This window comes from Mizuhopecten yessoensis, unplaced genomic scaffold, assembly GCF_002113885.1.
Source record: "Mizuhopecten yessoensis strain PY_sf001 unplaced genomic scaffold, ASM211388v2 scaffold6683, whole genome shotgun sequence".
Taxonomy (NCBI): Eukaryota; Metazoa; Mollusca; class Bivalvia; order Pectinida; family Pectinidae; genus Mizuhopecten; species Mizuhopecten yessoensis.
Genome location: NW_018406672.1, coordinates 300075 through 313928, shown reverse-complemented (window position 1 = coordinate 313928; position 13854 = coordinate 300075). Strand labels below are relative to the sequence as shown.

General features: G+C 33.6%; 1 protein-coding gene across 1 annotated transcript; it reads left to right on the top strand.

The window, feature by feature from the left end:
• The first annotated feature begins 550 nt into the window (after positions 1-550).
• On the top strand, positions 551-12195 carry LOC110452451. The gene is made up of 4 exons (XM_021501000.1): positions 551-783; positions 3243-3403; positions 6817-7040; positions 9160-12195. The coding sequence occupies exons 1-4, from the start codon at positions 612-614 to the stop codon at positions 9239-9241; spliced, it is 639 nt and encodes a 212-aa protein (XP_021356675.1). The 5' UTR covers positions 551-611; the 3' UTR covers positions 9242-12195.
• The last annotated feature ends 1659 nt before the right edge of the window (positions 12196-13854 follow it).

Genomic DNA, 13854 nt, shown 5'->3' with positions numbered 1-13854 from the left:
CCAATATTTATCTATATTGGAAACGAAATCATGTCATATTTATGTTACAATTATTTTGATTTGCATTTCCGTGTTTTATGACAGATAATCCATTGTAGCAAAAAGTTAAAAACGTTGCAACGTTGTAACAGGATTTGTATGCATCTTTTCCAGTATTTCTCGTTTTGTTTTGAAACATTTATTTTTTTCATTTTTTTCTACTTTACATTCACCATTGAGTCAAACTTGGTCCTTTGGTGCAGTATTTTTTTAAAACTTTTTTTGGCTTAATGCATTGAAAAACTATTGCTATATAAAGGTATTTTCTGACTCTGTATTTCGTGTGATTATTAAAACAGCTCAGGAATTTGTTCACACATATATGGCAACCGGTTACAGAATTGTTGCATACTTCTAAGTCGTTATGCGCAACATCTACCCCTGGATTTGAACCCATGTTGAAAACCACAACTGGAGAACGTTGTAGAGCGGCGCTTAGCAAGTTAGTATATAAACAAGGATACATAAACGAGTGACGTAGGTCAAAGTGATCATTTCCGGTTATTGTTAGAAGAATCAACACGCTTTCCACACAAATTGATATATCATATATCTTTGATGTTTCTCAACAAATGTGCCGTGTTGCTGCAGAGATATTCAATGATGCGCTTCCATGTCTTTCAAAAACCATGAAATATTGTTTAGTGTATTTGTGCTTCATGTTGCTGTTGAACGTTGGTCTCGGGATTAGAGGGTTTTCAAATTACCTCCTTTGTATCAACGAGTCCGCTTTACCGGTCAGAGGTAAGTAGAACGTGGTGGTGTGATAGTAAAGTATAGGAAGTACTTCATTTACACACAAAAATAGAAAGGAAAAGGGAATTTTCCATTAAACATAAGCTTTAATTTGTTTCGGGAAAAATACATGTTCAACCTTATAAATAGTTGATTTTGTGATCTTTGTTTTCACATTTTTGATTTTGGTTTTGTTATTTGTGATATATGTATATTGTTCATCGTTGGATAAGCTATCTTGACAATTTTATACCAATTATTACCGCCGACTACCTTCCAAATTATTTTTAATCAAACAATATCGTTTTCTCTATTGATGTTAGTTAAAAACTATTGGGTACAAGAATGTTAAAAGTCATGTATTACCAACTATCGACATAAATATATTTAAATCAGTTATTGTTTTGTTTTTTGTTTTATACTTATGTGTGGGGGTTTTTTTGTTTTTTTTTTGCATTTCATAATCAGAGATTTTGCAATTAAAATGCTTTATTGCGAATAACTAATATAGACATCTGTGATAATATCATATACATCGGAAGGTTTAAAGCTTAACTAGTCTTGTTTCAATGTTTCTTTGCGTTTTGAGGGTGCCTTTTTTGTGACATTAGCTACAGTTTTGTTCTTACATATTGATTCTATATACAGATTTTATATATTTTTACTAAATGCGAACTCAATAGGGCATTTCCAAAATTATCAATTGCATTATTGATCCGCAGGTATATGGAGCAATGTTCAGAAGAACATGCAAATTAGTTTCAGTAAAGCAAACAACCATGACATCAATCCCCATTATTCCGCTTTCATTTCATTTCCCTACTTCTATACAACTATAGCTTTAAGATAAGAACAGCTACTTTACATGACATTAATCTTATGTGTGACAATTTTCATTACCCTTTTTTGAATGGAATTTGATGGAATTCTTGGATTTTCAAATTACATTTTTACATTTTTTCAATATTAGCTATAATGTGTCTACACCTTTTCGTTATTAGTTATACAAAAAATCCAACCATTTACCCATCATAATTTATTCCCAGAATACCTTATAAAGTTTCTGTCACTTTGATTGGTTGAGATACATGTACTGAACAAAGGACAGTGAGGGTTTGGATGTGTGCTCTGTGACTTCCTCTTCCTCCTTTTGGGAAATTCATTTGTGCTGTATTACCATGACTGAATCCTAAATTTATAATAATCAGATATTTTTGGAATTGATAAAATTCTAACAATACCAAACCGATTACCATATTATAAAATATCACGTGAGTAAACAGCTGAAACAAAGCTTTGAGATTGTCGCTTATAAATAAGCAAACTGGTCACCAGAAATATGTTTTACGTGGTTTCATACAACATGTGGTCAGTTCAAAAAACTCATGGTCATGTTATTTTATGACATTGGCCCGAGTTACCTTCATCGGGGACATAAGCCCAGGGCAAATCTTATAATAATCACATACATGTAGTAACATTTTATAACATGTATATACAATATATGGTAATATATACATTCATTACAAACTATATAATAAACAATAGTGGTTTCCTTATCGTGTTGTCGTTGTCATACTTATTTATTGTTATAAACACTTCCAGCATCTGCAAACATTCATTTCTGTACACTTCTTTGCTAAGCTCGTCCTCGTTTCCTGCTAATAAAAGATGAACTATTTTACATTTCGATCCGGACCCGGACAGGACACGGACGCGGATTCGACATTTGTTTTATCCATAAAAAAAAAAACAGGATGCAGGCTGATATAGCTGGAGGCGTGACATGCACAAACCACCGGATGTATTATCACATCGGCTGGCAATCTCGAAAGTTGGAATCTGATTTAATTCGACTTATATTTTAAGCAGGAATACGATTAAAATATGTATAAATTTAAACTGTTATTTCAAAGCCTCAAATTTTCTTTTACATCTCTAGTGGCAGGACGCCGGGCTCGTGTGACCGAAGGGTTTTGGGTTTGAGTCACGTCACGGCACTATGTTGTATATTTGAGCAAGATACTTTACTCTCCTTGTTCCAGTCTCCTCAGCTGTAAAGGAGTACGTGGTTGGACAGTGCTAGACTTAAGCAATGCTAGTTGTGAGCGCCGAAATAGCAGCACCCGCTGTATAGTCCCCATGGAGTTGAGAACGATATTGGTTGGTTGCAAAGGCCTTATAACCACAGATAATGATTTGTGAACCGCTTTGAGACAACCTCCGAATTAGGTTGTGATAAAGCGTAAACAAGAACCTCGAATCATTATCATTGTTATTATTGTAAGCTTAAGATGTGGGTTTTTTTAATATTTTGACACCATATCAAATTATACACAGCTATAAATATCAATGATATGAGAGGGCCTGGAGCATGAAAAAAAAAGATGTTAAACTCAAAAGGATATACATTTTGATATCTTTGTCACATCGCTTGAGGAGACGTTATTTTTTATGAACTGTTTTAGATCGAGATCCAGAATGTGAGCGGAAGGCAGAAGAGGGATCTTGTGATTTTTTCGACTGTTATGAGAATCGGTTTCCATGCCGAACATGTGGCTTTGCGGCCGACCCAGAACGCAACTACTGTAGACGATTCTTCAATAATTACAGTAACTTTGACCGGCAGGTAATCTTAAGAATTTAACATTCTCATGTAACGTTTAGTAAAAGAATATTGATCTGGTCACCTGTTTGTAATTAATTTTGTTTCGAAATGTAGTGAACAAAACAGTACAAAAACAATTTCCCCTAAAGTCTGATATAGTAATTCGTATATAAACCTTATGAAGATACTAATAGCGTTACAATAACTTCACATAACTACAAGTTATAGCTGCACAGTTCCTTAATTAAGTATAACTGATAACTACACACTAACAGTATCCTCCTAAACGTTTCATCCTCGATAATCATGGGTTTACACTCACTTTCGCTCTCTGCACCCCTGGAATTTGTCATAGCAAAATTGAAGGCACATAGCTAGCTATTTGATTGGTCTCAGGTCAAACAATCTGACCAATTACTAGGCTGATATCTGCTTTTTTGAAAGATTATTTAGGAGCGACATCAAACTCGAAAGCCGCGAGATTCGTTTGTAGTATATCAATGGATCAAACTAGTTTAGGAGGCACACACTAGGCCTTCGATTTCGCTATGCCATATTCAAGGGGTGCAGAGAGCAAAAGTGTGCATTACCCTATGAGTATCGAGGATGTACAAGTTATAGCTACATATTAACTTAAATAACTGTAACTTTTAGCTGCACAGTGTCTTAATAAGCTATAAGGAATAGCTATATAATAACGTCATTTAACTAAAAATAAAGATTATAGGATATAGCTACCTGGTACACAACAGAAACACTGTACCATGATTCAAAACAATGCTTACAATGTATATCTCGTGACAGTTCTTATTCTGATTTCTATTATACAAACAAACAACATAGTATACTTGACAATAGATAATGATCGTATGCCACTACATCATAAGAGGTTAGTAATCGAAAATAAACCTGATGCGGTCATGTAAACTGAACAGTTTCGGATTAAAGTATTACAATCAACTAAAGGCCAAAAACAATAAAAATAAATTACTAGCACAACTAGCATCTATGTTTTACATACAAAATAGCATGTGTAGATGCGATTATTTTTTAATTCATCTTTGAGCTATGGTTCTTCCAACCAATGCGACGTATCATGCATGCATTTACGACATAAATTATATGAATGAACGGATTATATTGATAAAATAGCTCAATGAACTCATGTGATGTTTTTATTGTGAGTAATTTAGGCGACGTCTATTCTAAGTATTTATATCTATAATGTAACTCTTGTCTGGAAAAAACTTAAAACATAAAATCCGACTTGTATCGCTTATGACGTTTTCCTTTCAACCAACTGCCCTTTATACATACTTTAATAACTAGCATCAAAACTAAATATCCAAGCTTCATTTGTCTCTACGTGCAACCAAATCATATGTTGTGGTTAGCATATATTTACAGATTTCTATGGATTTCCTTGTCAATGCATTTTTCTATGATGCTAGAGGCAAGAAATAGTCTGACCTATACGGAATCTATTAGCTTGGCAAGGAAAATATTGTTACTTATTCGCAAAATAATTTCTAACATACACATTCGTAACTCCACTAGCACATAAAGTCTGTGCAATATCCTAATGCAAAGGCAATCATTCAAATACTCATTTATATGTTATAATAGGTGTCGAAGTCTTTGTGCTACGACATATTTACTAGTTTAAAACTATTTTGTAGTAATCTTATATGTGATTATACACAACTGCAACAGTGTTTAGCGGTGTAGATAGTAGAAGGTCGGTCCCATGTATCTTTACCGAAACACTTCCCGTGTCAAGCCTCCCGGATGCCCAGCCCAATGATTAAGGCCATAAGGGGCTCCGTAAATATGCACTTGTGGTCCTTTTATATCTGCTAATCACACTAATTATTACTTGTAGCACGTATTCTGATACACACCGCAAATAAAACACCATATGCAAATATTATAATTGAGGTCAAGTTATGCATATCATTTCAATTAATGTTTGCCTGACTCTGATGCACTGCTTGATCGCCTTAATCTGCTAAAAAGAAACTGCAGCAATGCAATATTATGTCGTTGTCATGTGATTTAAGATATGATTTGACCGGCTATTAATAGAAAGAACTTACCATGCCAAAAAGTAATACGAAGAAACAAAACTGTAATATTTGATTCAAAATACAAAAATGAAAGTTACGAAACAAAAAGTATCTCACAGTTGTTCTCTAACATATCTGCATATATTGTATACCGGGAAACTCTAGCTCAGTCAAGCTATCGCCCTTCGCCAATAAAATCATTTGTCGTCCAGGATTAATTTCGCGCTTCAATTTTATTTACTATGTATATTATAGTTTAGTTAAATTCGCTGTAACGATAAATGTGTCACCCTATGAGGACGTTGAAGGCGAGAATTTAACTGTGCCAAAAAATCCCAGTCTACATTAATATATCTGATAAAAGAACTAGCCGTCTTCAGACAGCTCAGAATGCTCAGCGACTTGGCTTGGTTTTTAACATGGATTGACATAGAACACTTTAGATATCCAGTATAATATTATAAACAATATTGACTTTGCAATAGATAAATGTTCCCTAATGAGTGATGGTTCGTTATCATGTTTATCTAATTTAAGTTAGTTAATTTACAAATTGTATAAAAATACGTGATTTATGAATTACCGAGTGTCTTTTACAATTTGAAAAGTATAATCAACCATCATGAGTTTGGGGAACTTTTTCACACAAAATTATGAGATTATATCTAAAAAAAACAGGTGTATTTCTTGGGAATACATTATTACTGTTTCCGATCGGAGTATAAATTGTCATAACCTGTAAAATAACAGTGGAAGATGACGTCGAAAGCATTATTATTTGACATTGTAAATAGAAGATTGATCAATAAATAAATAATAACATCACAGGATGTTACCCTCTAGTGGGTAACCAAACCATTGTTTACCAACATGAGGCATGCTTATCCAATGAGTCAAGAGTGATGGAACCCATACTGTAGTAGCTATGGGAGAAATATCTGTCCGTGTGTTACGTTTTGTGTAAAGTTGATAATAGCCACAAATATACCTTTTCAGGTGTGGAACTGTTCATAATATGCACACTCATTATTAATTTGAAATTAACTAGTGTCCATCTAATTTTGGTGAAATTCATAAAGATAGGGGGGTTATCGCACGTGCCCTTCCGTTTCATCAGTTGGTCAAAAGAAATTGGATTTCCACTTTGGCTCCTATTATCACCGATGAGCCCTAGAGGGCCGTAACAGCTGTATGGTGCAGTGTAATTCATTTCTGTCATACCGCATCTATTACCAAGTTGTATAGGTGCAACACTTGACTTTTTAATAATGTCCTTCTGATGTGTAGTTTCAAACCGATTCTGTCATACTTGACTTTCAATAACGTCCTGCTTATTTGCGCCTTGCACCAATTTGTTCTAAATTGCAGGGTCAGCAATGGATCACGTCCGCACACCAGTGCCTTACTAGAGTCATGTTGTCCCTTTACGTCCAGAACTCGGTCAGCTGTAAAGTCAGTAAAAGGACAATGGTGGACGCTGTCTCTTACTGCTATCACGGAAATTCTACGCTGTCTTTTTGCGACATCTTCCAGACCAACCAGTACGCATTTCTCCAGTTATACAACAGACGGAACATGTTTGAAATGATAAGGTACCAACGTTCTTCTATAATCGCATTACTGCAGATTATTTGTTTACGTCTGTTCGCGATTTTACAGCAGACGACATATTCGCAAAAAAGGCAACTTCAAGGAGAGACCATTCCCGATTCTTTGTCGTATTGCGCGATAACCGTAACTGCTAATTCTGATGAACATAGTCATTCCACAAAATATCATATTCAGTAACCATTTGTTTTCGCATTTTAACATTTCCCTAGAGAACTTTCTAAATCATGCATAAACTGAAAATTTACTAGTTTCCAATTGTATTTGCATTTAACATTTCCCTCGAGAACTTTCTAAATCATGCATAAACTGAAAATTTACTAGTTTCCATTTGTTTTTGCATTTCACATTTTCTTAGGGAACTTTCTAAATCATGCATAAACTTAAACTTTACTAGTTTCCATTTGTTTTTGCATTTAACATTTTCCTAGGGAACTTTCTAAATCATGCATAAACTAAAAATCTACTAGTTTCCATTTGTTTTTGCATTTAACACTCTCCTAAGGAACTTTCTAAATCATGCATAAACTTAAAATTTACTAGTTTTCCATTTGTTTTTGCATTTAACATTTTCCTAGGGAACTTTCTAAATGATGCATAAACTTAAAGTTTACTAGTTTCCATTTGTATTTGCGTTTAACCTTTTCCTAGGGAACTTTCTAAATCATGCATAAACTTAAACTTTACTAGTTTCCATTTGTTTTTGCATTTAACATTTTCCTAGGAAACTTTCTAAATCATGCATAAACTGAAAATTCACTAGTTTCCATTTGTATTTGCGTTTAACACTTTCCTAGGGAACTTTCTAAATCATGCATACACTGAAAATTTACTAGTTTCCATTTGTTTTTGCATTTAACATTTTCCTAGGGAACTTTCTAAATCATGCATAAACTTAAAGTTTACTAGTTTCCATTTGTATTTGCGTTTAACCTTTTCCTAGGGAACTTTCTAAATCATGCATAAACTGAAAATTTACTAGTTTCCATTTGTTTTTGCATTTAACATTTTCTTAGGGAACTTTCTAAATCATGCATAAACTTAAAATTTACTAGTTTCCATTTGTATTTGCGTTTAACATTTTCCTAAGGAACTTTCTAAATCATGCATAAACTGAATATTTACTAGTTTCCATTTGTTTTTGCATTTCATATTTTCCTAGGGAACTTTCTAAATCATGCATAAACTTAAAATTTACTAGTTTCCATTTGTATTTGCGTTTAACATTTTCCTAGGAAACTTTCTAAATCATGCATAAACTGAAAATTTACTAGTTTCCATTTGTTTTTGCATTTAACACTTTCCCAGGGAACTTTCTAAATCATGCATAAACTAAAAATCTACTAGTTTCCATTTGTTTTTGCATTTAACACTTTCCCAGGGAACTTTCTAAATCATGCATAAACTAAAAATCTACTAGTTTCCATTTGTTTTTGGATTTAACACTCCCCTAAGGAACTTTCTAAATCATGCATAAACTTAAAATTTACTAGATTCCATTTGTATTTGCGTTTAACATTTTCCTAGGTAACTTTCTAAATCATGCATAAACTTAAAATTTACTAGTTGCCATTTGTTTTTGCATTTAACATTTTCCTAGGGAACTTTCTAAATCATGCATAAACTTAAAATTTACTAGTTTCCATTTGTTTTTGCATTTAACACTTTCCTAGGGAACTTTCTAAATCATGCATACACTGAAAATTTACTAGTTTCCATTTGTATTTGCGTTTAACATTTTCCTAGGGAACTTTCTAAATCATGCATAAACTGAAAATTTACTAATTTCCATTTGTTTTTGCATTTAACACTTTCCTAGGGAACTTTCTAAATCATGCATACACTGAAAATTTACTAGTTTCCATTTGTATTTGCGTTTAACATTTACCTAGGGAACTTTCTAAATCATGCATAAACTAAAAATCTACTAGTTTCCATTTGTTTTTGCATTTAACAATCCCCTAAGGAACTTTCTAAATCATGCATAAACTTAAAATTTACTAGTTTCCATTTGTTTTTGCATTTAACACTTTCCCAGGGAACTTTCTAAATCATGCATAAACTAAAAATGTACTATCGTTAACAAGGGTGTTCCTGTTTCAGGGCTACTACTGAATTACGAGAACTTAGACAACTGTGTGAGCTGTCGGACCAACAGTTACCTTTCGCACCGATACACAAGTGAATCACAATGTACAGCGTTAACTTTGAAAGCAATCCGTGCGCAGTTTGTGACATGTGTAGTCTTTAAAAAAACACACAGACGTGATGTATGTCTGCATATATAAGACATCCAATAAGTGCAACGGACACCGTGTTAGTTGTCTAGTATTTTTGAGTGTGAGTATAAACGGTTATCTGTTTAGCGTACCCATAGGTACCAAGTTTGTTTGCACAGTGAGTAGAAACATCGACATCTGTTTGAACAATGTTTGTCCCAACCGATGGAAGAGGAGGACATTCATTTGGAGTTAAAACCATGGTGCATGAATAGATTATACTCGGGAATGGATATTGTGTCCGACGCGGTTACCGTGATGTGCCAGTTGTAATTAATGACACTGCAAACAAAATTTGTGAAAAAGGGTTTCAGGAATGCTTATTGATGATAACAACATGGAACAACAGGATTTTTAAGAATCAATAAATATCGAACTATTACAATGTCATGAGCGATAACTGGTGCAGTCCTAAAGTAGTACATTGTAGATCTCATTATTTTATTTTTTTGTATTTTTTAAATCTCTAACAATTTTATTTTAGCCATGAAATCATTTTATTTACCATTCATATTCAATATGAAAGACATTTTTCACTACTATTTCATAAGATTGCTAACCATTAAACGGAAATTCTATGAAGCACACCAGAATACCAAATGAAAGAAGTTTTATGCATAAATTGATATGAGAGTCTAATTTTATAGAAAATTCAATGAAACCATGGGCGCGTTTGGCAACAAGAAAGTTTGTGCGATTTTTGTCTTTTTCGTCAAGGTAGCGCTCCCGAACAGCCATGGAAGACATGAAGACGGTAGGTAGCTCACAAGATATATGTTACCAAGATGGCGGGAGAGGTAAATATCTCAAAAAATAAAATCCCTTATTTTTAAAACATGTCTGTATACAATATGCACATAGTTCACCTAAAATCATTTGTCAATTTCTTTGCTACCGAACGCAGGTCTAAAATACCAAAAATCAAAAACATTAAAAACAAAGGTCTCTTAACTTCACACTACCTATGATACGTTGCTGTGGCACATCAATCATAGAGACTTATTCCGGACAAAAGCCACTAATACTGAACAAAACCGTACAACTACGCAATTAATAAACTCTTAAAAGTTAATGGCAAAAAAACAGCGGAATATGTTGAGATCCCATCCAAAAAAAGCTCACTAACTTTCTGCCAAGTGTGTCTTCATTCCAATGTACACCATTTGATATAAAATATAATATACAACAATTGATATAGTTCTCTATCTAGCTAACATAACCCACACAAAAGTGCTTTATAGTACATAGAGTCCGGTACACAATTGATACAATTAGCATATACATTTATCAATAGTAATGTTTGATTCCAAAATGGCGTCAAAGATAACAGTTCTAATCCCTGCACCCTTTTTAATGACATTTTCACATACATACATTTCACAACAGTTTTTCAGGTTGGTAAATATATATTGTATGGAGCTTCATATAATAACAACCACTAAAATGATTTTAATTGATTTTTCGATAAGCAGTGATACAAGTCGATTCGGCCACGCTTTAAATATTGGAACCTTTTTTTGAGTGATCGAGATTCGACTTGGCGATTTCATTTCCATTTCGATTTGTTTTGATTTAACATCTGCATAAATGTACATACGTTTAACTGGTTATTTGTCTGTTGAAGGCATATGCTGTGCTAAAGTTATCGAAACGTCACATATAAACATTTCACCGGTTGTATTATATGAAATTGCATATAATTCCTGTAAATACAGTTTTGTTAAATATTTTATTTGTAAAAATTGTATTTAAATATATGTACATATGTTGTACGTTGTATTTTATCAGAATGTAAACATTTATTTTTTTGGTGTTTATATACATGCATATTTGTATGAAACTTGTTTTCAACATTTCACGCCAACGCACAAATAATGAATTTAGTCTATGTGTATGTATATTATGAAGTTTAAGTGTACATCTTAGATATTTAATTGAAAAAGATATATCTTTTCTTTATTACCTCTAACCTGAATATTACATAAACCGAATTACAAACTTCTCATATGTTTTCCGTGAAAACATGCATATACTTAGTACATGAAACTTGCTAAAAGTTTGGTCTTGTGAATGCGTTTTTCATTGGTCAGTTACCGAGGGTTATCTCCGACGTACACCATTATATGCACGTGCAACGCTACAGAAAAGTTTAACATCTGCATAATCAAATAGCATACCTTTATATATGTAGAAACTAGCCAGCGTCTGCTTGCGATCAATCAACAAGCCATTTGCAGTAACTACCTCTTGCTTGTTTAACTGTTTTTACTGCCTCTAGGTTGCGTGTTCATCAGCTAAACCAGAAATCAGAACACGTCTGGTTATTTATATATACAATGTATATATATTTATTTGCATTTCTTTGGTAGATCTGGTTAATTAGTGAGAAAAAAATAGAATTCGTAAAATTTGATGCTACATACATAATGTACTAGATACTCTCGGCAAAATGTGTGTATACTTTGTAAACATAATATATAACTCGACACTGGAAAATGTAAGTAAATAATAATAAACTCGGGCTAATCGGCATTCGTTAATATTTCACATTTTCTTTCCTTCGTTATGTTATCTTCCATTATACAAGCATGTTTTTGCTGATTATATTTAGACACCTCTCTGACATACCAAGTTACGTAATTACGATGACGTAGTACACGTAAATACGATGACGTAGCACACGTAAATACGATGACGTATCACACATATCATATTCACGACTTACTTGTACATATTAGTTTTACTTTGAGTAAAGTATGACCGTACTTTTCCTACCAATAACCGATGTTAAATATTTATGCGCACAGTTTTACTGAATAGATGGGTTTTTTTTGGGAAAATAGTATGTATATAATTTATATGGTATTATGTAAATAATTTATTTGTTATATGTGTAAATATACATGTGAAGGAAAGTATCTTGCTCAAAGATACCACACAGTGCCGTGCCGTGACTCGAACCCGCAACCATTCGGTCACGAGCCCGGCGTCCTACCACTAGACTACAGTGCCCCTAAATGATGGGATAGAAACACATTTGTTCTGTTTATTCCCAACAGTACATTAAGGTCATATCAAGGCAGTGTAAACAGATGATGAAGAAACGTCGAAGCATTTTTTTGTAGTGACATATCATGGGAAGTGTACACTCGCACCTCATTGGGTTCAATTCAGACTATGTGTCACCAGAGGTACAGAAGGAAACACTGTGGAAAGGGAAGTGTAGGCAGGAGAGTAAGAAGATGTGAGACTGCAGTCCTGGGAGGAGCGGATCAGTGTTGCGCCTTCAAAAATAAGGTATACAAAGAAAAGTCCTGAACTTTTATAATTATTAAGACTCCGAACTCCACTGGAAAAGTTGGACTGCAATGGAGTTAAAATGAACGAAATGCATGTATAGTATTCATTCACACCCAAGGACTTTCAACTAAAGGATATAACCTAATATTTACACTTCTACTGAACTTGGACTCAATATACTTCCTTAACATTTTAAAGGTTATTTTTCAATGAACTTTTCAGTTGGCGTATGAATACATCATCATCTTATCAACCTGATTACTCTGTTATTCCACGGAGTACGGGAAGTAGTTCCATTCATAGATTGTTTTCCTTTTTTTTTAGAAGTATTCAATTGAATTCAAAAAATAATTCACATCTTAATTTGCTTATTCATCTTAACAGGACGACGTCTCAAAGTGAGTGATGACGTCATACGTGTTGATACCTTCCGTGATGTTAGACTTGCACAAGACCGATATTTTAGAAATTATCCGAACAAATAACAATAAAGCTCTGAATGTAAATATAAGGCTATAATCCCATTTTGTTAAGGTTTATGCGGTATAAACCTCAATGGGTCTTGAAACAAATTCAAATGAACTGCTTCGCAGTTCATAAAAAATTGTCTCAAGACCCATTGAGGTTTATACCCCATAAACCTCAACAAAACAGAATTCAATCCTTAAGTGGTCAGAGATTATGTTAATCTATTAATGTATACATTAATTTGTCATCAAACTATATAATTTAGAGAGATTATGCAGAACACTCATACTATTGACATAGGGTATCATTGTGAGAACCTTTTCAGGTTTATAACAATAAATGGGGGAAAAAAGTGTTTTCGCTTCAACATCACACAGTTTTAGATAATTTCACCTCCCATGTATTGAATCATAAAAGACGAAGGAGTCTAACAGTGGGGTTACGGGGTACGGAAATTCCTCCGGAGAGTTTAGAATTCGGATCAGAACGGAGACTCACCGAGGTTCTGACACCACTTCCCCACCGGAGGGTAGAATGTCCACAAACCAAAAACCTACATAATGATTACTCAGTTTCTCCTATCTCTTCTCCTTGGTTTGAGTAAACTTTGATTTAGACAATGCTTCACAAAAACTACAATAGATTGTATGGATGACGTGGAAATTATTCAAGTATACATTTAAAAGGAGCGGGAAAATATCAAAACACTAAAAGATATTTAAGTAGCACATATGGGGGACATTCATCTTGA